Genomic DNA, 24,793 nt, shown 5'->3' on the forward strand with positions numbered 1-24,793 from the left:
GATGGCATCAACCAGAACCAGAAATGTTCTTCCAACATATCAGTGGAGGAGGAAGAGGATAGACAATCAACATAACAGGACAGTCACTCAGCATCAGCATAGGCAGTCTTGAAGGGATGTGGTATTTCAAAAAAAATTATTCGGTTACATCAGCTTCAGGTGCTTGGTAGCTGTGGGTGATCCAAGACTGATTCATCTTGATGAAGTTCAGTCGATCAACTGATTCGGTGGACAGGCGCACCCTGTGATCAGTAACAAAGCCACCAGCAGCACTGAAGGTGCGTTCCGAAAGAACGCTGGATGCAGGACAGGCCAGTAGCTCAATTGCATACTGTGCAAGCTCTGGCCAGTGATCCATCCTCAAGACCCAGTAAGCCAGAGGATTTTCGGTGGGAAAGGTGTCCAAGTCTGACCTTGCCCCTAGGTATTCCTGCACCATGTAAATCAGACGCTGGCGATGGGTGCTGGAACCGATCATACCTTGGGGCTGCGGACTAAAAAATTGTCTGAAAGCATCAGTCAGACGGCCACCTTCTCCACCGCTCCTTCTGACCGATGCCTCAGCAACACGTTGTCCAGGACCAGGAGTTTGTAACCTCCCAGTCTCTGGGAACGCGTTGCACAGACCTTTCTGCAAGGCCTCCCGGAGATGTCTCATCCTCTGCTCCCTCTGCGATGGCAAGATAAGGTCGGCAACCTTACCCTTGTACCGTGGATCAAGGAGAGTGGCCAGCCAGTAATGGTCCCTCTCCTTGATCCGAAGAATACGAGGATCCTTCCGCAGGCTTTGCAGGATCAGGGAGGCCATGCAGTGTAGGTTAGCTGAGGCATTTGGTCCGGAGTCCTCTGGGTCACTAAGGACAACATGATCTGCAGCTACCTCCTCCCAGCCACGTACAAGTCCACGTGTTTCTTGGGACTGTAAATCATCCCTACAAGACTGCTGCTGCTGCTGCTGATGCTGATGCTGAGTGCCAGCCTCCACCTCCATGCTGACACAATCCTCCTCCTCCTCCTCTTCCTCCTCCTCATCCTCTTCCTGTGTGATGGGTGGCACAGCAGGAACACTGTCTGGATAAAGGGGGCCTTGAGAGGCAAGGAAGTCCTCCTCTTCCTGCCTCTGTTCTGCCTCAAGTGCCCTGTCCATTATTCCACGCAGTGTATGCTCCAAGAGGTGGACAAGAGGTACAGTGTCACTGATGCATGCACTGTCACTGCTCACCATCCTTGTGGCCTCCTCAAATGGTGACAGTGCATGCATCCCTGATCATGCCCCACTGGCGTGGTGAGAAAAAACCGAGCTCCCCTGACCCTGTCCTGGTGCCGTAGTCACACAGGTACTCATTGATGGCCCTCTGCTGCGTGTGCAGCCGCTGCAGCATGGCCAATGTTGAGTTCCATCTGGTGGGCATGTCACATATAAGGCGGTTCTTGGGCAGGTTCAACTCCTTTTGGAGCTCAGCCAGCCGAGCACAGGCATTAAATGATCGGCGGAAATGCACACAGACTTTCCTGGCCTGCTTCAGGACATCCTGTAAGCCGGGGTACCTGCCCAAGAACCGCTGCACCACCAGGTTAAGGACGTGAGCTACACAGGGCACATGGGTCAGTTGTCCCTGTCGGAGGGCGGAGAGGAGGTTGGTGCCATTGTCGCAAACCAACATTCTTGGCTTACGCTGGCGTGGCGTCAACCACCTCTCGGCCTGCCCCTGCAGAGCTGACAAAACATCCGCCCCATTGTGGCTCCTGTCCCCCAAACAAACCAGCGCAAGCACGGCATGGCATCGTTTTGCCTGCGTACTTGCGTAGCCCCTGGAACGCCTACGGAGCACCGCTGGTTCTGAGGACAGAGCACTGGAAGAGGCCATGGAGGAAGAAGAAGAGGAGGGGGTGGAGGAGAGAGGTGTGTCACAACCAATAGTGGCATTTTGGAGGCGTGGTGGCGGAACAACCTCCAACACTACTGCACCTTGTCCTGCATCCTTCCCAGCTGCCAGAAGAGTGACCCAGTGGGCCGTGAAAGACAGGTAACGTCCCTGTCCATGCCTGCTGGACCATGAGTCAGCGGTAATATGCACCTTACCGCTGACCGCCCTGTCCAGCGAGGCAAGGACATTGCCTTCCACATGCCGGTAGAGAGCCGGAATCGCCTTCCGTGAGAAAAAGTGGCGTTTGGGGACCTGCCACTGAGGAACCGCACATTGTACAAACTCACGGAAGGGGGCCGAGTCTACCAACTGAAAAGGCAGCAGTTGAAGGGCTAGCAATTTAGCCAAGCTAGCATTCAACCGCTGGGCATGTGGATGGCTGGGAGTGAACTTCTTCCGCCGGTCCAGCAGCTGGGGCAGGGACATTTGCCTGCTATAATCGGACGTGGGTGTACCGCTAGCAGAGTTCCCGGAAGCACTTGACTGTGACACATCTAATTCTACACCTTCATTCCTCTCAGAGCAGGTTTCAGAGAGGGCTGAAGGTCTAGTGGGGTTGGAGATGCCAGCTGATGAGGAGCAAGGAGAGGTCTGCTTTGTTCTTTGGTGTGGGTCTTTGAGGTACGCTTGCCAACGAGCTGCATCGCAGGTCAACATATGTCTGGTCAAGCATGTGGTGCCCAAGCGGCTGATGTTTTGGCCACGTGAGATACGCTTGAGACATATGTTGCAAATAGCAGCGGTGCGATCTGATGCACTCGTCTCGAAAAAGGCCCACCCCAAAGAACTTTTAGAATAACGCGCAGAGGCAGCGCTCTGCACAGGCGGAGCTCTGCGGTGTGATTCAGTCGGTGTGCTGCCCCTAAGCTGGCCCCCGGAGGGCATCCTGCCTCGTTGGACATGTGCCTCCTCCTCCTCCTCCTCCTCCTCCTCCTCTCTCCTTCCAGGCACCCACGTGGAGTCAGTGCCCTCATCATCCCCTCCCTCTTCATCGCTGTAGCAAACCTGGCAGTATGCTGCAGCTTGTGAAACATGACTGCCAGATTGCTGTCCTTCTTGAGCATCCCCTCTCTCTGCGCTCACGCTACTGCCTTCCTCTAGCTGAGTGTCATCATCAGAGCCCACAAAACACTGGGCATCCTCCTGGAGCATGTACCCAACACTGTGCTCAAAGAGTTCAGGAGACTCCTCAGGAGGACGTGGTGGGTCTAGGGAAGGAGTCACTGATGATGACATTGAGAGGAGGGAAGACGATGCGTTGGCAGCTGCTTTGCTACTACCCTGAGACTGAGAGAGGATGAGGAGGATGAAGAGGGCTTGGTCATCCACTCTACCAAGTCGTTGGCATGTTGCGGTTCAACATGTCCAGCTGCCGAAAAGAAGGACAAGCATGTCCCATGGCCGCGTGCTGATGACAATGCACCGCGTCCACGACCAGCACTGTTGTCTCTAGACACAGAGCCTGCTTGCCCTCTTTTATCGGCTCGCGCCTGTCTGCCTCTCCTTGCTGGCCTTCCAGACATGGTAATGGCCTGAAGGGAGTTGGGTAAAACAGAAGTTGGGTAGTGTATATTGTGCTGGAGGAACACAACACCCACTAACTCCTGCAGATGCCTTTATTATAGAACACCAGAGATAAAGGGGTATATACAGATGTATACTGTGCTGTGCTGGAGGCACACACAACTTCCAATAACTCCTGCAGATGGCAAGTGGGCTCAAATAGAGAACAGCTATGTAGGTGGATATAGCGGTATGTACTGGGTACAGAGCACGCAGACAGCACGCACTATCTCCTAACACTACTGACTGCAAGCTCTATTATTAAAGATAGATCACTAGCTATATAGGTGAGGTGAATATAGCGGTGTATACTGCGATCAGGGCACGCAGACAATAACCACTACACAACAGCAAGATAGAAAATCGTCCGAAAACGATCGGTGTGTACTGTGTTGAAGGTACACAGAACACCCACTGCTTCAGACGCCAACACACTACACGAGGCCGCCGCGATGGCGGCCTTATATAGTGTGGGGCATGCACTACACAGCCTGAGCTATGATTGGCCCCAGGCATCCTGCCTGTGGCCAATCATGGCTCTCCTCGCTGCTAGCGCTGCGATTGGCCAAGCATGTGGGGTCACAGTGCATGCTTGGCCAATCATGAGCCAGCAATGCACTGCGCCATCGCAGTGCATTGTGGGCCGTGAGCGCCACACGAATTTGACGCGAACGGACCAAAATGTTCGGACTTCGCCGAACGGACGAACAGCCAATGTTCGAGTCGAACGTACGTTCGACTCGAACACGAAGCTCATCCCTAGTGTCTACAAACTTTGGTATATATACTGGAATTAACGCAGCTATAGACATGATACTATAATAGCGGTACTCAGAGTCTGTGTGTGACTGTGATAGGGTGGCAGGCAATCTTGTGCTAACAGACACTATCTAAGAGGGTCACTAACTGACACTGACTGCCCCCCCCCCCCCCCGAACCATACCAGGCTACATGCCCTCAAAGTCTGATTGGTTACTATGCACAGCTGCACCATATTCTGTGTGCACCAGTTTTAGTATATCTCCCCTATATATCCCTCCCTAGCAAACATGGTACCTGTCCCTGTCCTGTCCACTCGAAGAATGCGTACCATACCTTGGCTGGGTTCCCTTTTTACAAAAGGTTGCCCAACCTAGGATGGCCACCAAAGGTCACTGTAGATAACAGTGTACAATCAGACAGCTGCTCTTCCTGTGTAGACTATGGAGCCCACAGAGAAACAATGTTCCTCTCAGCCTCCGCTCTATCCATACAGCGGCAGGACCCCACCTGCTGGATGGAGTAAAAACTGCCTACAACCACTCATGCTCCTAATTTGTACTGCACATGCTTCAGGATCCTTTCAGACGTGCAAGAGTCAAACTTATACCTGATAAACTTCTGCTCACACTGCCCACCGCCCCTTCTCACCACCCTGTTTATTTCAAAACTCTGCCCCCAATGACTACTCTGAGACATGTTCACTCACCTACCCTGCTCTCTCCATTCTTCTCTGCCCCCTCAGTCCCTTTACTCTTAACACTATTCCACCCCCACACCTCTGCCCCCCTCCTGCTTTCACCACTCTGCCAGCCTATCCACCTTGGACATAGGAGGAGGCTCAGGGGAGGGGCCCTTGGACCCCCTTAAATGCCCACCTCCACTCTCACTACATTGCACCCCTTCTCTCACACCACTCTGTCCCACAGAGAACCATTTCTTCTAGTTCCTTGCCATTCTGTCGCACCCCCTCACCCTTAACATATTTTCCTGCCCACCCACCACTGCTCTCACCATTCCTCCCCCTGACTTAACTTTACATACCCCCATCCACTCATACCCCCTCACCAGTTTGCAAGTTGTGAGTGTTGGTAACTTTAATACCAATGTGTGTTCTGTTTTTGGTTGTTTCCTGTGTCTGGATTGGGGTTCTTTTGATCATTTAGACACAGTAAGCCCTTGTACACACGGTCGGAGATTCTGACGGAATGTGTCCGATCGGACCGTTTTGTTGGATATTCCGACCATGTGTGATCTCCATCGGACTGTTTCCGTTGGAGTATCCGACGGACCAAGTTTTCCAACTTGTTGGTAACATTTTCCGACAAAATGCTCCGATCGGACATACTCTGATCATGTGTAGAGAATTCCAATCGGACAAAGTGCCACGCGTGCTCAGATCAAATTCCTACACCAAAGCTATTGGCTACTAGCGTGAACGTAGTCCTGTCGTAATGAAATAACGTCATCACGTCGGATTTTCCGACAACTTTGTCCGACCCTGTGTATGCAACAGTTTCGGACAAAATCCGTCGGACAAAATCCGACCGACAAAATCCGACGGATTTGGTTGTCGGAATCTCCGACCGTGTGTACAAGGGCTCAGAGAAGTTTATTGTGTAATACTTTAAAATAAGATGTCGTGTGTAGTAAAAAAGAAACGGTTTAAACACAGACCATTTTTCTTTATTATAAATACTATAACCTGTTAAAAGAGGTTATCTGATTGATCCAACTGCAGTGTACAAAAAAAATGACCAACTTAATCTGATTTGTGGCAAATATTACCATTTGGATCATGGCAGCCCCTGCATTCTCCACACTGAGGGATAATTAGTGGTATAACTTTGTCACCTAAAAAAAATAATAGATGTAATGTTATGATTCATTTACAAAATCCCCAACAAAAAATATGGCTATCCTAGGTTTAACATTTACTTTCTATCACAGCAAAAAAAAAAAATCATTGGTTGCACTATTCCAGCTCCAATTACCCTTCCTCTGGTCCTTTATGCAGTATATGAAGTGCATCATATAAGAGCTTAAAGAGAACAATGATACCCAACTTTACCTGTACAAAATGCAGTTCAGCAGGGAAGGGCTTAAGAGGCAATGATAAAGTACAAAACCTGCATTTTTAGATAAAGAAACAAAACAAAAAAACACCTACGTACATGTGCAAGTGCTAATTAGTAGTCAAGCCATTCACAACTCATTCTACTGACCCTCCCACAATTAGGCTAATAGTGTGTGTGTATAGGCTGTATGCAGGGCCGGCACCGCCATAAGGCAGCCCGGGCTGCCACCTGAGGGTGCCAGCATGGGGGGGGGGGGGGGCGGAAAAACTCATACTTCCGGGACTAGCCGGGACCATGCCTGCCAGTGACTGCAGGCTGATTCCTGTTGGAGCAGCAGCTTGCCGACAGGAGCGCTAGTGTAGGCACCCACCCCGCAGCCCTTCATACTGACAAATCACAGAACAGACTGTAGCAGCAGCCTCTTCCTCGGCTCTGATGACTTCCTCTACACAGAGGAAGAGGGGGAAGAGTCGGGCAGAAGAGACACTGATTTACATTTGCGGCTCTGATCTGAGGTCTGTCATTATTAAACACTCTGATACCTGGGGGCGGGTGTAAGCCAACAAAAAGGAGTACTTCACTTGCAGTGTCTTCCTGAAGCTGAAAAATAGGACTACTTGCAGCGATTTGGGGGGGGGGGGGGGGTTGTAGGAGGATACTATATGTGCTAGGCAGGGGGCACTTTGGGAGGTGAAAGGTGAAAGGACTTATGCTAGGAGGGAGGTTGGGAATTAAATCTGCCCCGCCCCCCTCCCCCAGCACAAGTCCTTTCTCCTCCCAAAGTGCCCCCTAGGACTTACAGTATCCTCTTACCCATCCTCCAATCAAAGAGATGCTTGCTGCTACACAGGGGACAATGATTGCATCTGGGCACCCTACTAGAGATGCAGGGTATACTCTTCCCAGGTGCTCACACTAGTGTCCCCTTGCCAGGCAAGTTAAGGGAGCCAGGTGGCAGAACTTTTTCCAGCATTGGGCTCCAGGACTCAGGGCCGGTTCACTCATTGAATCACACAGGAACACACTGTGTGTTCTGTGCAATTCACATGCATTCCCTACCATTTGAATGGGCTGAATTTGTGCTGAACTGCACCAAGAGTGATAAGACACACAGGAACCGGATCGCATTGGTACTATACCAAATAATCCAATGCAGGTAAGCGCATTAAATTTTCCACGTGCGTTTGTGGTGTCAATGAAGGTAACACTACCAATTCTAGATGGATCTCTGCACACTTTTATATGCTCTTTCCAGCAAAATTTGCAATAAAAGACAGGGATTTTTAGTTCACATTTATACATTTTTAAGCTGTCTCTGTTATAATGCAGGTCAGTGACCAGACCTGAACCTAATCGCTCTCCCCCACCTTGCATCTCTATGCCCTAGGATGGCATTGTGTCCTCCGTAGCATTTGCAGTGGCAAGGCAGTGTAGGACTGGCCAGAAGAGGGATTACTTTAATGCAGTTGGTCAGCTTAAATGTGTTACAAGAAAAACAGAAATGGAAGGTGCGCTCACCTAGTACATTACCAAAGATAATTTAACAATAAAATGTTTTATATAAAAGTGGGTACTCACAAAATGCAACTGACAAAAGGCCATAAAAACAATGCATGGACATGCACAGAACACGGGGTATAACTAACATGTTTCGGAGGCGCACCCCCTTCTTCAGAGCTAGCTTAAATGTGTATTGCAATATATGTGAACTAAATATCCCTGTTTTCCATTGCATAGATTGCTGGGAAGGATGCAGTGTGCAGAGGGTCCATCCAGAATTTGTGGTGGTAATATGTGGTCACACCCCTTCAGCACCTGATAGTTTATACACATGTACAAGCTATTGAGATTTGAGCACAGGTATATCTTGTCTCTATTAACCACTTTCAGACCGGACCATTTTGCTGGTAAATGACCAGAGGTCTTTTTACAATTTGGCACTGCGCTGCTTTAACTGGTAATTGCGCGGTCATGCAATGTTGTACCCAAACAAAATTTGCGTCCTTTTCTTCCCACAAATAGAGCTTTCTTTTGATGGTATTTGATTGCCTCTGCGATTTTTATTTTTTGCGATATAAACGTAAAAAGACCGCAAATTTTGAAAAAAAATGATATTTTCTACTTTTTGTTATTAGAAAAATCCAATAAACTCAATTTTAGTCATACATTTAGGCCAAAATGTATTCAGCCACATGTCTTTGGTAAAAAAAAAGTCAATAATTGTATATTTATTGGTTTGCGCAAAAGTTGTCACATCTACAAACTAAGGTACGTTTTCTGGAATTTACGCAGCTTTTAGTTTACGACTGCCTATCTCATTTCTTGAGGTGCTAAAATGACAGGGCAGTACAAAACCCCCCCAAATGACCCCATTTTGGAAAGTAGACCCCCTAAGGAAATTGATAAGAGGCATGTTGAGCCCATTGAATATTTTATTTTTTTGCCTCAAGCGATTGAATAATGACAAAAAAAAAATTTTTTTTTTTTTTTTACACAAAGTTGTCACTAAATGATATATTGCTCACACATGCTATGGGCGTATGTGAAATGACACCCCAAAATAAATTCTGCTGCTTCTCCTGAGTACGGGGATACCACATATGTGGGACTTTTTGGGAGCCTAGCCGCGTACAGGGCCCCGAAAACCAAGCACCGCCTTCAGGCTTTCTAAGGGCGTAAATTTTTGATTTCACGCCTCACTACCTATTACAGTTTTGAAGGCCATAAAATGCCAAGATGGCACAAAACCCCCACAAATGACCCCATTTTAGAAAGTAGACACCCCAAGCTATTTGCTGAGAGGCATGTTGAGTCCATGGAATATTTTATATTTTGCCACAAGTTGCGGGAAAATTACAAACTTTTTTTTTTTTTTTTTTTTTTTCACAAAGTTGTCACTAAATGATATATTGCTCATGCATGCCATGGGCATATGTGAAATGACACCCCAAAATAAATTCTGCTGCTTCTCCTGAGTACGGGGATACCACATATGTGGGACTTTTTGGGAGCCTAGCCGCGTACGGGGCCCCGAAAACCAAGCACCGCCTTCAGGCTTTCTAAGGGCGTAATTTTTTGAGTTCACTTCTCACTACCTATTACAGTTTTGAAGGCCATAAAATGCCAAGATGGCACAAAACCCCCACAAATGACCCCATTTTAGAAAGTAGACACCCCAAGCTATTTGCTGAGAGGCATGTTGAGTCCATGGAATATTTTATATTTTGCCACAAGTTGCGGGAAAATTACAAACTTTTTTTTTTTTTTTTTTTTTTTTCACAAAGTTGTCACTAAATGATATATTGCTCATGCATGCCATGGGCATATGTGAAATGACACCCCAAAATAAATTCTGCTGCTTCTCCTGAGTACGGGGATACCACATATGTGGGACTTTTTGGGAGCCTAGCCGCGTACGGGGCCCCGAAAACCAAGCACCGCCTTCAGGCTTTCTAAGGGCGTAATTTTTTGAGTTCACTTCTCACTACCTATTACAGTTTTGAAGGCCATAAAATGCCAAGATGGCACAAAACCCCCACAAATGACCCCATTTTAGAAAGTAGACACCCCAAGCTATTTGCTGAGAGGCATGTTGAGTCCATGGAATATTTTATATTTTGCCACAAGTTGCGGGAAAATTACAAACTTTTTTTTTTTTTCACAAAGTTGTCACTAAATGATATATTGCTCACGCATGCCATGGGCATATGTGAAATGACACCCCAAATTAAATTCTGCTGCTTCTCCTGAGTACGGGGATACCACATATGTGGGACTTTTTGGGAGCCTAGCCGCGTACGGGGCCCCAAAAACCAAGCACCGCCTTCAGGCTTTCTAAGGGCGTTACAGTTTTGAAGGCCATAAAATGCCAAGATGGCACAAACCCCCCCCCCCAAATGACCCCATTTTAGAAAGTAGACACCCCTAAATTTAGGGGTACACTAGTGAGACTAGGTAATAAATGGCGGGTGCCCTGAAACTATAAAAAAATAACTAACCAACCAGCGTCACCTGTAACAGTTATATGGTGATCACTGGTGAAAGGGTTAACTAGGGGGCAATCAGGGGGCTTTATGCGGTAGTATATGGGGGTCCCTGGCGCTATAAAAAGCTGCGGCGAACCTAAATACCTACCTGCCTAACTAGCGTCACCTGTGACACTAATACAGCGATCAGAAAAACGATCGCTTATTAGGCTGGGTTCACACTGGAGCGATGCGGGAACGCCACGAATGCGCGGCGGGTTCCCGCATCGCATGCCTCCCGGCGGCAGTTCACACTGCCCTATGCGAACTGCTGGGAGTGTCAGTGAAATGTTAATGACACCCCCAGATCAGTTCGCATATCGCAGTGCGATCTGCAAACTTGGATCGCATGGTGTGAACACCCATGCGATCCGATTCTGCTGCGGACCAAAAAAAGGGTCCCGTGCGAGTTTGCGGCGGGTGCGGCGGGTGCGACACGAATTCAGCCATACTATCTGTATAGCTGAACTCGAATCGCACAGAGATCGGATGTGATTTGCACTGCAGTGCGGTGCGAATCACATCCGTTCTCATAAACCGCTGCAATGTGAACCCAGCCTTAGTGACACTGGCGACGGGGGGTGATCACGGGGTTAAACCTTTATTGGGGGGGTTAGGGGGGTACCTTAGAACTAAAGGGGGCTAACCCTAACTGCCCTAACAGTTATTAGTCACAAATGACACCTGCCGGGTGATCAGGGGGTTAAACCTTTATTAGGTAATAAATGGCGGGTGCCCTGAAACTATAAAAAAATAACTAACCAACCAGCGTCACCTGTAACAGTTATATGGTGATCACTGGTGAAAGGGTTAACTAGGGGGCAATCAGGGGGCTTTATGCGGTAGTATATGGGGGTCCCTAGCGCTATAAAAAGCTGCGGCGAACCTAAATACCTACCTGCCTAACTAGCGTCACCTGTGACACTAATACGGCGATCAGAAAAATGATCGCTTATTAGGCTGGGTTCACACTGGAGCGATGCGGAAACGCCGCGAATCCGCGGCGGGTTCCCGCATCGCATGCCTCCCGGCGGCAGTTCACACTGCCCTATGCGAACTGCTGGGAGTGTCAGTGAAATGTTACTGACACCCCCAGATCAGTTCGCATATCGCAGTGCGATCTGCAAACTCGGATCGCATGGTGTGAACACCCATGCGATCCGATTCTGCTGCGGGCCAAAAAAAGGGTCCCGTGCGAATTTGCGGCGGGTGCGGCGGGTGTGGCGGGTGCGGCGGGTGCGGCGAATGGCTGAACTCGAATCGCACAGAGATCGGATGTGATTTGCACTGCAGTGCGGTGCGAATCACATTCGTTCTCATAAACCGCTGCAATGTGAACCCAGCCTTAGTGACACTGGCGACGGGGGGTGATCACGGGGTTAAACCTTTATTGGGGGGGTTAGGGGGGTACATTAGAACTAAAGGGGGCTAACCCTAACTGCCCTAACAGTTATTACAGTCACAAATGACACCAATGCAAAAAAAAAAAAAAATGACATTGGTGTCACTGTGACTGGGGGGCAGGGGTAATTGGGGGGGTGATCGGGGGGTAAAGGGGGGGTGTGAGTGTGCCTGGCATGTTCTACTGTGTGTGGGATGTGTTGGTGCAACTCACTGATCCGCTCTCCTCCGTGTCGGAACGAAAAATACCGACACGGAGGAGAGAATACATCACTTCCTCTCCTGTGTTTACATTACAGGAGAGGAAGTGATGTCACCGGGGATTTCCATTCGTCGGGAGCGATCGCGAGGGGGTGGCCATGAATGAATGGCCGTCCCCTCGTCCGGGATCGCTCCCGAACGAAAACCGACCGCCGCAGGCACCGGGCGGGGGCCCGATCGGGCCCCCGACCCGCGGGAGGCAAATCACGTACATGTATGTGATTATGCCTGCCTGTGCCATTCTGCCGACGTACATCGGCGTGAGGCGGTCGGCAAGTGGTTAAGTTAACATTGACACCCACTCAGGGGCGTAACTAGAAATCACAGGGCCCCATAGCAAAATGTTGTATGGGCCCCCCCCCACCCAGGGGCGGATCCAGATTCTAGTCTCGGGAGGGGCACTGATAGAAAATACTTTTATGGGGGCAATTTATTGGGGCAATGGCTGATGTTGGCGCTTCAATTATCACGGCACCATTTGTGTTATGCTGTCAGGATGATTGAAACACATTATTTCTATTATTGCATTGTTATAGAAAATTAAATAGTTCAACTCACCATAATGCAGAATCAGTGGGAGCCTCGAGTGTGTCACCTGCCACCAGATGCAGATTGTCACTTGTCACAAGTTGCGGATTGTCCACCTGCCACCCATTGTGGATTGTCCACTTGCCACGTGACCTGCCACACATTGCAAATCGTCCACTTTCCACGTCACCTGCCACACATTGCAGATTGTCCACTTGCCACGTCACCTGCCACACATTGCGGATTGTCCACTTGCCACGTGACCTGCCACCCATTGTGGATTGTCCACTTGCCACATCACCTGCCACTCATTTCAGATTGTCCACTTGCCACAAGTTGCAGATTGTCACTTGCCACACATTACAAATTGTCCACTTGCCATGTCACCTGCCACTCATTGTGGATTGTCCACTTGCCACGTCACCTGCCATACATTGTGGATTGTTCATTTGCCACGTCACCTGCCACCCATTGCGGATTGTCCATTTGCCACGTCACCTGCCACCCATTGCGGTTTGTCCACTTGCCACGTGACCTGCCACACATTGCGGATTGTTCACTTGCCACGTCACCTGCCACCTATTGCGGATTGTCCATTTACCACGTTACCTGCCACAAGTTTCAGATTGTCCACTTGCCACGTCACCTGCCACACATTGCGGATTGTCCACTTGCCACGTCACCTGCCACACATTGCGGATTGTCCACTTGCCACGTCACCTGCCACACATTGTGGATTGTCCATTTGCCACGTCACCTGCCACCCATTGCGGTTTGTCCATTTGCCACGTTACCTGCCACCCACTGCGGATTGTCCATTTGCCATGTCACCTGCCACCCATTGCGGTTTGTCCACTTGCCACGTGACCTGCCACACATTGCGGATTGTTCACTCGCCACGTCACCTACCACACATTGCGGATTGTCCATTTGCCACGTCACCTGCCACAAGTTTCAGATTGTCCCCTTGCCACGTCACATGCCACAAGTTTCAGATTGCCCCCTTGCCACGTCACATGCTACACATTGCAGATTGTCCACTTGCCACGTCACCTGCCACACATTGCGGATTTTCCACTTGCCATGTCACCTGCCATCCATTGCGGATTGTCCATTTGCCATGTCACCTGCCACACATTGCGGATTTTCCACTTGCCATGTCACCTGCCATCCATTGTGGATTGTCCATTTGCCATGTCACCTGTCACACATTGCGGATTGTCACTTTCCTGTTAAAGTCGCTCTGTTTGCCAGTCTGAGTCAGGCAGCAGAGAGAGGATGTAATCTCTGCTGCCTGCACAGTGAGTGAGAGCGGAGCTGGCAGTTTGCAGGGCGGGCGCCGGGCGGTGAGAGATGATGTCATCTCTCTGCCCCGCCACCCGCTGATTGGCCACCCACTAAGCCTCCCCGCAGCTTCCCCAACAACCCCCCGCCGCCGCCGAGTCACCTGGCTGTGTCCGCTCGTACAGTCAGTGTGACTGTACGAGCGCCGAGCGGACAGGGAGCTCGGCGGCTCACCTGCCGCCCACTCACCGGGCCCTCCTCAGCTGCGGGCCCCGTAGCGACCGCACGGGTCGCTATGGTGGTAGTTCCGCCACTGCACCCACTGCAGATCGCAACTGCAGTGCGTTTTGAATGCAGTGCAAGAAACACACCCAGAACGAGGGTTTTTCGTACTCACACTGGTGTGAATTGGCCCTGATGTTGCATACACACGGTCGGACAAAGTTGTTGGAAAATCCGATCGTCGGAACGTGATGACGTTAGTTTGTTACGACGGGAATACGTTCGGGCTAGTAGCCAATAGCTTTGGTCTCCTAATTTGATCTGAGCATGCGTGGCACTTTGTCCGATCGGAATTCTCTACACTCTCTCCGATTGGATCATGTTGTCGGAAAATGTTATATCCCGCTCTCAAACTTTGTTGGTCGGACATTCCGACAGAAAAAGTCCAATAGAGCCCACACATGGTCGGATTATTCGACAACAAGGTCCGATTTTCCATCGGAATGTCCGACTGTGTGTACGGGGGCTAAGGAAGGTCCCACAGTTGGGAAGTATTGTTGATTAGTTTGTATAAGACAGGAGATGATTTGTGTTTGGGAGGGAGGTTTTGTACTGGGAGAGGGGATTTGGGTGGGAAGATTTATGACAGAACTGGGCAGAGGTCTTGTGCTGGAATGGGGGATTTGGGGGAAAGAGTATTTGTGCTGGGAAGAATGGGAGGGGGGGGGGGGGGGGTGATTTATCTCAGGATGGTGGAGGCGTTGTTCTGGAATGGAGGACTTGGGGGAGAGAATCTGTGCTATAAGTGGGGAGAGGATTTTAGCTGGAATAATGTATTTGGGGGGATTTGAAGCAGGGAAGAAGGTTTTGTGCTGGGATGGGGGATATGGATTAGTGTCAGAAATGGGAGGAAGATCTGTGCTAGAAGAGTGATGGGGGGGGGGGTGATTATGGTAAAGGGGGGGGTGCTGGAAGAAGAAATTTGGGGGATTTGTTGTACTGGAAAGGGAGAATTGGATTTGGAGAGGTGGAATTGGGTGGGGGAGAATTTGTACTGGAATTGGGGTTGTCTTGCGATGGAGGATATGGGGATGCCAGTTTAGCACAGCTCAAATTTTCAATGCTGTGTGACTTCCTTTTTCGCTGAACCCAGGGCCAGCCCAAGACATTGTGCTGTCTGGGCCCAAGAATGAAGTGCTGCCCCCCCCCCCCAAAAAAAATCACGCCCACCAAAAGGCCCCCACATTAATTATTTTATATAATGATAACTAAAATTTAATTTATCAGAAAATCAGATTACAAATGCCATAAATCTATTCCCTATTTTGTAGACACTATAACTTTTACGCAAACCAATCAATATACGCTTGTTGCCATTTTTTTTAACCAAAAATATGTAGCAGAATATATATTGGTCTAAACTGATGAAGACATTTTTTTATAGCCAATATCTGTAGGAGGGGATTCCACCATCCCTGCTAAGTTTTGGTTTATACGGTATGTCTTATTTTCAGTCTAATGTGTATTATATGTGAAGTTACGTATCAGAGACCGGTATTGCTGTAATATTGAAGCCTATTGAGATTTCCATGTATTAGAGCATTCCACCATTATTGTTATTGATCAGTAAGTTAGCGCTGCACTTTTATTTTGTGGTGTGGGAACACATAACAGTGCTTAGCAGCAAGCCTGTTACTGACACTTTTTTTATTTTTCCTACAGTAGTTTATCGTAAATAGTAGTGTGGTGATTACCTATTATAGTAAAGATCGGCATGTGGAATTAATAAACATCAACAGATTTCAGTTGTGCCCCAAAAGGCTAGCCCCCCCCATGGACAATGTGCATGGCTGCTGAGTTCATCTCCCCATCCCTGCACTCAGTGCACTGATTGGCAGCACTGACAGGCAACAATAGTTGGCACTGATAGGCACTACTATAAAGCACTATTCCTGCACCATGTAATGCAAACGCTGCCGATGGTTGCTTGAACCAATCAGACCTTGGGGCTGAGGACTGAAGAATTGTTTAAAGGCATTGGTCAGTCAGCTACCTTCTCCACCGCTCTTCCTCTGACTGAACAAAGCCTCAGCAACATGTTGTCCAGGACCAAGAAATTGTAACCTCCCAGGGTCTAGAAATGTGTTGCACAAACCTTTCTTCAAGACCTCCTGAAGATGTTATATCCTATGCTCTGCTCCCTCTGCGAAGGCAGGATGAGTTCTAAAACCTTACCCTTGTAACGTGGATCAAGAAGGGTTGCCAGCCAGCAATGATCCCTCTCCTTGATACCACAAATCCTAGGGTCCTTTCACAGGCTTTGCAGATTCAGGCAGGCCATGCAGCGTAAGTTTGTAGAGGCATTTGATTCTGAGTCTTCTGGGTCGCTAAGGATCACATGATCCGTAACAACCTCCTCCCAGCCACGTACAACTCCTTGGGTTTCTGGGGACTGAAAACCATCCCTTAAAGACAGCTGCTGAGTGTTATCCTCCACGCCCATGCTGACACAATCATCCTCCTCCTCCTCTTCTTCCTGTGTGCCCTCAGGAATACTATCTGGATAAAGGGGACCTTGAGAGGTAACAAAGTCCTCCTCTTCCTCCCGCTGTTCTGCCTCTAGTGCCCTGCCCTTTCCATTATTCTATGAAACGCATGCTACAACAGGAAAACTAGAGGGACAGTGTCACTGATGCATGCATTGTCGCTGCTCACCATCCTTGAGGCCTCCTTAAATGGTAAAAGGACAGTGCATGCATTCTTGATCAGTAGCCACTGGCATGGTGAAAAGAAGCCACACTCTCTTGACCCTTTACTGGTGCCATACTCATACAGGTACTCATTGATGGCCCTCTGCTGCATGTGCAGCTGCTACAGCATTGCTAACATTGAGTTCCACCTGGTGGACATCTCACAAATGGGGCGATTGGTGGGCAGATGGCATTCCCTTTGCATGTCAGCCAGCCAAGTACTGGCATTGTATGACTGGCAGAAATGACCACCGACTTTTCTGGCCTGCCTCAGGAGAACCTGTAAGACTGGGTACCTGCTCAAGAACCTCTATGGCACCAAATTTGAGATGTGTGCCAAACATGGAACATAGGTCAAGTGTTCCTTTCGAAGGGCGGAGAGAAGGTTGGTGCCATTGTCGCATAAAACCATTCCTGGCTGAAGCTGGAGTGGCGTCAACCACCTCTTAGCCTGCCCCTGCAGATCTGACAGAATCTCTGCCCCAGTGTGGCTCCTGTCCCCTAAGCAGAATAAATCTAGCACCCCATGGCATATTTTTGCCTGACTGCTTGTGTAGCCCCTTACGGAGCACGGCTGGTTAAGAGAACAAAGAGGCCATCGAGGAAGAGGTGGTGGAGAAGAGAGCTGTGGCAGAATCACCACTAGCATTTTGGAGGTGTGGTGGTGGAAAAAGCTCCAACAATACTGAACCCTGTCCTGCATCCTTCCCAGCTGCCAGCAGAGTTACCCAGTGCACCGTGAAGGAAAGGTAACGTCCCTGCCCATGCCTGCTGGACCATGAGTCAGTGGTAATATTCTCCTTACTGCTGACCCCCTGTCCAACAAGGCCAAAAAATTGCCTTCCACATGCCGGTAGAGAGCCTAAAGGGCCTTATGTGAAAAGAAAATGGCGTTTTGGAACCTGCCACTGAGGTATAGCACATTCCACATATTCATGAAAGGGGGCAGAGTCTACCAGCTGAAAAGGCATTCATTGCAGTGAGCTGAGCATGTGGATGGCTGGGACTAAATTTCTTTTTACAATTTAGCAACTGGAGTAGGGAAATTTGCCTGCTAAAATGGTGGTGTACTGCTAGCAGATTGGTTGCAAGTACTTGGGACACCTATTGCTATACCTTCATTCCTCTCAGTGCAGGTTTTTGAGAGGACTGGAGGTATAGTGGATGCAGAGTATATATATATATAAATCAAATACACTGCCACTAACTGAATAACCTGCCTGCTTAATTTAAATCAAGCTATCTCTCCATCCACACCAACAACACTACACACGGCCGTCGTGTAAGCAGCCTTATATAGTGTGGGGCATGGGCTTAGTCCCCCTAAACCATGATTGGCCAAAGGCACCCTGTCTTTGGCCAATTATGGCTCTCTTAGCAGAGGGCACTGGGATTCGACAAAGCATGCAGGTCAGGTGCATGCTTTGGCCAATCATCATACAGCAATGCTGATAGCACTGATGAGCACTGATAGGTGGCACTGATGGACATTGATTGGCAGCACTGATGGGCACTGATAGGTGGCACTAATGGGCACTGATTGGAAGCACTGGCACTGATTGGCACTGGTAGGTGACACTGATTTGGAACAATGCTTGGCACTAATAGGTGGCATTGGTTGGCACTGATATTAGGAGGCACTGATTGGAAACACTGGCACTGACAGGTGGCACTGATTGGAACTGACAGGTGGCACTGATTGGAAAGACTGATTGACTGAGTGGGGTGGATAGGGATGGCATCAGTGATGGTGGTGATGGCCACTGATACATAGAGGTCGGGCCTTTATGGTTTCCTGCACCGGGGCCCTGAAGGTTCTAGTGCCTCTGATCTGTGGGCAGGGCTTTGCTCAGTAACTGATGCGTCCAGTCAAAGTCCCCCCTTCCCCCCTCTTCTCTGCAACCTGTAAGGCATTGGCTGAGGAGGATAGGCAAGCTGAGGTGTGGCAGTGAGAAGGCTTAGGCTGTGTGGGTCCTGCAACATAAAGGAGCCACCAGCCAAGGCTACAAATATATAACATGAAATGAATAAGGCATAAAAATATTTGCATTCTTACACACTAGTAGAAAACCATCTACTACATAATGTAAATGTTGCACTTTGGTGTTGCCCTTTATCCTATTTCCCTGGGCACAGGCTCACAATATCCTTATTATAAATACACCCCTACCTATAATGCAGGCAAACTTCCATTTATGAAAAAAAATTGCCTACCTGGTTTAACTGTAGTTACTCCTTCACCAATACTTTCAACTATTCCAGCACCTTCATGGCCTAAAATAATTGGAAATTGAATTGGTTTTACATGTCCTTCTATCACATGGTCATCTGATCGACAGATTCCAGTAGCTACAATCTAAATACAAATAAAACAATGAGATATTAAATGTAAAGCATGTAGACATAGAAACTGGCTTCTCTGCATGTTATCGTTTCAACCAGTAGTAGACAATATGGCAGATTATGAAGTGCAGTGCCAGATTCATCCTAAGGGCCATGTTTTAGCCTTAGATTTTTTTCTTTTGCTTGGAAGAATAGAAAATGTCCTGTGTGTCTGATTATGGTTGCTATAATACTCAATCATATGAACATCAGTAAGTATTGTTTAGTAATTTGCCAATTAACAATTAACCTGTAGTTAGGATTACTACTAATGCTTTGGAACAAATAGCATATGTTACCCTGTAGTCTCTTGAGTTGCTCACCTCCACCATTGCTGAAATTTGGGAGTAAAGCCATGTGCCCATGCTGTCAGCTGGGCATCACTGCTTAATGCTGTAAATGACAACTGTGGTGAAATATATAGTATAGTATATAGTATAGTATATATTTTATCTTATTGGTTTTTAACAATGGGGTTGATTTACTAACGGTAAATCCACTTTGCACTACAAGTGCACTTGGAAGTGCAGGCACTTTAGATCCGAGGGGAAAATCTGAAATGAGGGGAAGCTCTGCTGATTGTATCATCCAATCATGTACAAGCAAAAATGCTGTTTTTATTATTTTATTTCTCTTGCATGTCCCCTTCGGATCTACAGCGACTGAACTTTCAAGTGCAATTGTAGTGCAAAGTGGATTTGCCTTTAGTAAATAAACCCCAGTGTTCTTTGCTCAAATTAGGCATGTGTCTTTCAGAAGGCTGTAAATATTAGTCTATACTGAAGTGTTATTGTTTTATCTATCTTAAGGCAGACCTAAACTATCCCAGTCTTTAGCTATTTCCTCCTAAAAAAAGAGCCACAGGGAGTGTTTAGGAGTGCCAATCTTCGTTTAGATCACATCTGCCAGTTCTGAGCAGTGCCCAGTTTAGTTAATAAAGGCTTCTGCCTGAATAAGATCCCATGCCTGTCTCCATTTAGGTGTGCTTTAATGTAAAATTGGACCCCTGTAAAAATGCCACCTGATGCCACTTACACACGTTTGGAAATTCGGCCAGCAAAAGACTGATGAGAGCTTTTCGTCAGAAAAAAAATGCGACCGTGTGTATGCTCTATCGGAATTTTGCTGGCCGAATTTCTGCCCAGCAAATGTTTGAGAGCAGATTCTCTATTTTTCAGACGGAAAAAGTTTCAATCGGAAATTCCGATCGTCTGTAGCAATTCTGATGCACAAAATTCCTACGCATGCTTGGAAACAATTCGACGCATGCTCGGAAGCATTGAACTTAATTTTCTGGGATCGTAGTAGTGTTGTACGTCACCGCGTTCTTGACGGTCGAAAGTTCAGTGAACTTTTGTGTGACCGTGTGTATGCAAGTCAAGTTGAGCTGAATTCCGTTGGAAAAACCATCATAGCTTTTTCGATGAGAATCACAATCGTGTGTACGCGGCATAAGGCTCCGTTTATACTAATGTGATTTCTGATACAAAATGAGTGACACAGAGTCGTATGGCAAGGAAAAATACATTATTATCAATGGTGCCAGTTCACATCATTGCAATTAAGCATGGTTCAATTTTGGAAAGTTGCATCAAAGTTGAATCAAAGTCACACTACATAATTGCACTGAAAATTGTGCCAAAATCGCATCACATTCGAGCCTAGGAGTCATTACATAAAGCTAAACCCAAAACCAACAATGTGATACATTGCAGCTCACCCACCAATAATTAGCTGTAGTAGCTGCATTTGTTTTCTTTTTAGTCTCCCCCCCACCCCCCCCCCCCCCCCCCCCCGTTTTTATTTGGTAATCTGGCCAGTAACACACCTGCACTTTGGATCAATGAGCACAAAGAAGGGGCACATTTTGACAGCAGCATTCTCAGTCTGGACGGAGGGAGGGGAATGTCCGATGTACTAGCAGAATAAAATACACTAACAAATTGAAGCCAAACTCCAGCTACCACTTTATAAGCAGTTGCATCATTTTTTTTTTTTCGTTTTGGGATAAAGGTTTTACATACAGTAAATAAATAAAAACGGATCTTTGTAAATACCTCTGTCGGTGGTAAATGCTTTGTCTCATAAATCTAACTGCAACATCTGCAGAAGAGCATGCTCTTTTGAAAAACAACAGACTTACTGACCAGATCGCCATGTGAAAATAAAGAAACTTGTCAGCTGTAATATAATATGTTTATTTTTGGTTTTAAAACCACATTCGTCTCCTGTCCAGAAAAGCCTCCTATGTGCCCATTCTAAGTTTACTTTTACTGGGCTATAGAGGAGATATATTGAAGAATAAACCCGGTCCACCTTTCCTGCTTAGCTGCACCTGCCTACGAACTTCATCTCCAATGAAAGCTCCTTTTTTACAGCAAGGTACTCCCACTGGACAGGAGTTCATTGGGTGGGCAAAACTTACAGTAATAGGTAGGCAACTCTCTGGATCCAAGTTGATAATCAAAGTAAATAAAACAAAAAAGTGAATATATTCTTACACGGGACATAGGAAAGGCTTTTTATGGACTTGAGTTGTGACATTTTCTGTTTCATATAGAGTTAAGTACAAATTCACTTTATTGCGCAAAGATCAAGATCTAAAACCCTAGTGCAGTGATGGCGAACCTTGGCACCCCAGATGTTTTGGAACTACATTTCCCATGATGCTCCAGTACACTGCAGAGTGCAAGAGCATCATGGGAAATGTAGTTCCAAAACATCTGGGGTGCCAAGGTTCGCCATCACTGCCCTAGTGTGTGCTACTAGAAGTGAGTGTGGGGAAAAGCATTTTTCTGGCCCAGGGGTAAATCTGAGTCACTGAATCTTGGTCAGGGTTCTTAGAGGTCAGGGCTGGATGATTCATCCTGGCAGTACTCTGGTGCCTCCCCCTGGTATTTGGAAAGTTGGAGAATGTTCTGGAACTAGTGGGTGGATGTGGGGAGGAGCTACCTTGAAAATTTGTTTGAATGCAGCCAATCCCCAGGAGTGGGCCTGGCAGGGAACTGGGATAGCCCATAAATAGACATGGGTCATGCCAGCAGGGGAATTCAGGAGGAAGATGGAAAAGTAGTCCTGAGGGAAGCTGTCAGTGACCTTGAGGGACCTCATATTGAGTGAGGTTTACCTTGGGCTGGAGCTCAGAAAGGCTGGCCTGGAAGGATCCCACCACAGAAGGCAGTTGGAGGGAGTGATGCTGGAGAGGCAATGGGAAGGAGCAGTAGAGATAGTGAGTAGACCAGTACGATGCAAGGACAAGACAAGGGGAGAGACTGTCAACTGTAACAGTGCTCTCTTGAATACTGTTGTGTGCCAAGTCTTCACCTACTCTTGCCCTAGGGAATCTCCATGTGTGTGTGCCAGTCGAGCAGGACTGGGAGGAGGAGCAACCAGGCGTGGCCGGTGACAGTCAGGTGGGCTAGCATTCTGCAGGTGAGGGGAACTGGGATCAATGGCCACAGGGAAGCAAAAGTACAAATGTTATAATGTTCACTCCATTTGTGCTACTTTTGTCAAGGAGCTGAAAATTCCTGCCTGTAATGGGCTTTTGCTGAACTAGAAAGCCACCAAGAGTGAGCAGCAGGTGCTGTACAAAGGAATCAAGTTTGTGCAGGAGGAAGGAAGAAGAAGATGTAAATTGGAAAAAGACAAAGCGTAAATAGGAAGGAAGTTGTCCCCTTTGTTCTGTCTGAACATTTTCAAATTGAGCATCTCATAATTCCCCCACCCGATCAAAGTTATCATCTCCTAATAAAAAAAATACAAAAAACAAGCAAAGGACTGCTTTTTCTGAATTGGAGCAAATGAAGAAAATGCTAAGTGACTGGCTGTGCAGCAGTGGGGAACCCTAACTCAGCAGCTCTTACAAGGGGTGTGATACATACATGACTGTGAAGTCAGGGGTAGCCGCATGCTTGTAGACTCCTTCCTGGCTGCCTGAATGCAGGTTCTGACAATTGGTAGGCTGCTTATCTGGCTGCAGGTTACTTGCCCAGCTACCTCTGCCTCATCAGGTGGGGCCCCTCTGAGCTGTTGAGAAATAATGTTAAGGATTCTTCCTGGGCACATCCAAGAATCCAGGGAAGCATAGGAATTGGAGTTAAAATGCCTGTGCCCACATCTGAGCATGGTGAGTAAAAGGACACTCCACTACAGATATGCTCTATTACAGAAAGTAAACATTTATTTTATTGCAGCTTGTAGGCAAGTGGCACTCATCCGAAGGAGCAATGCAGCTGAAGGAGTAAGTTGAGAGGAGCCTCACTCCTCTATGATCTCCTCGATCACAGAGAGGCAGCATCAGATTGGATGCTGGCATCCCATGTGATTTTGGCAGCCATTTTGGGTCAGGTAGAGTCTGTTTAAGACCCTGGCTCCCAGTTTTGTGCATTTTGCATGTGTATAGAGTATGGACTGGTCACCCTTCTGGCAGGGAAAGTGCTTAGTTTCATGGAGAGGTTCTGGAGGAGTAGGGAAAGTTCAGGGGCATGCCATCCTTTCATGGAAGCCTCACCACTTAGCTACAGACTGACCAGGCCTACAGTTGCTAAGCATCACTGTGCATCCTGTGAATGTCCCCAGTCAGGTTGCCTTCCTTCTGGGCTTGTTGTGCATTACTGAACTACAATTTCAATGCAGTTCTGTTCTCTGCAACTGGACTGTGCCGCACCACACCTACCCAGAAACGTATTTCTAAGCCCTTGTACACACGGTCGGAGAATCCGTCGGAATGTGTCCTATCGGACCATGTTGTCGGATAACCCGACTGTGTGTGGTATGCATCGGACTGATTCCATCGGAATATCCGTCGGACCCAATTTTCCAACTTGTTGGAAATATTTTCCGACAAACTGGTCCGATCGGACATACTCCGTTCATATGTAGAGAATTCCGATCGGACAAAGTGCCACGCATGCTCAGATCAAATTCCTACACCAAAGCTATTGGCTACTAGCCTGAACGTAGTCCAGTCGTAATGAAATAACGTCATCACGTTCTGAACGATCGGATTTTCCGACAACTTGGTCCGACCGTGTGTATGTAACAGTTTCGGATACAATCCGTCTGACAAAATCCGTCGGACAAAATCCAACGGATTTGGTTGGCAGAATGTCCGACCGTGTGTACAGGGGCTTAGAAGTGATGGCTGCATTTGTTTTATTTGTAGACTTTCATTCTATTTTAATCTGGTGATCCAGCCAGTCTGTTTTTCACTCAAAAGAACAAGCTCTCTTGGAGTTACAGGGATGAGACAAACCATTTAACACTAATCTAATAAATCTGTGGCACCAGACTACCATTCCATTAGTGTGCAGCTGCTATCATAAAAGTGTAACTAATACACTTCAAATGTAGGTTTTCAATCTTAGACCGTGCTGCTATGTGTGCCAAATAAAAATTAAACACACCCTATGTTGTCAATCAAAATGTGAAAAAAAAACCAAATAAACTAAATATTATATCTGTTCAAATTACACCAATATACAGTATGTGTACAAAATTCATATAGTATTATATAAATAACAAAATTCATGTAAAAATGCATTGAAATAAATAAAGTGTCCCGTACTTTCAAAGTTGAAGTGCATTAACAGCTGAAATTATCAATATTA

The 24,793-nt window shown here is 47.5% G+C and overlaps 1 protein-coding gene across 2 annotated transcripts in view; it reads right to left on the reverse strand.

The window, feature by feature from the left end:
- LOC143974844 (alcohol dehydrogenase 1-like) overlaps positions 1–24,793 on the reverse strand; it is a 217,699-nt gene that overhangs the window by 133,358 nt on the left and 59,548 nt on the right. For both annotated transcript variants that reach the window (XM_077476601.1, XM_077476600.1), the window contains exons 3-4: positions 19,014–19,155; positions 6,016–6,104 (exon numbers count right to left, since the gene is read on the reverse strand). In XM_077476601.1, coding sequence (XP_077332727.1) covers positions 6,016–6,104; positions 19,014–19,155 — 231 coding nt within the window. The remainder of the gene's footprint in view (positions 1–6,015; positions 6,105–19,013; positions 19,156–24,793) is intronic.

This window comes from Lithobates pipiens, unplaced genomic scaffold (genome assembly GCF_037356315.1).
Source record: "Lithobates pipiens isolate NorthernLeopardFrog02 unplaced genomic scaffold, aLitPip1_a1.2 Scaffold_13, whole genome shotgun sequence".
Lineage (NCBI taxonomy): Eukaryota > Metazoa > Chordata > Amphibia > Anura > Ranidae > Lithobates > Lithobates pipiens.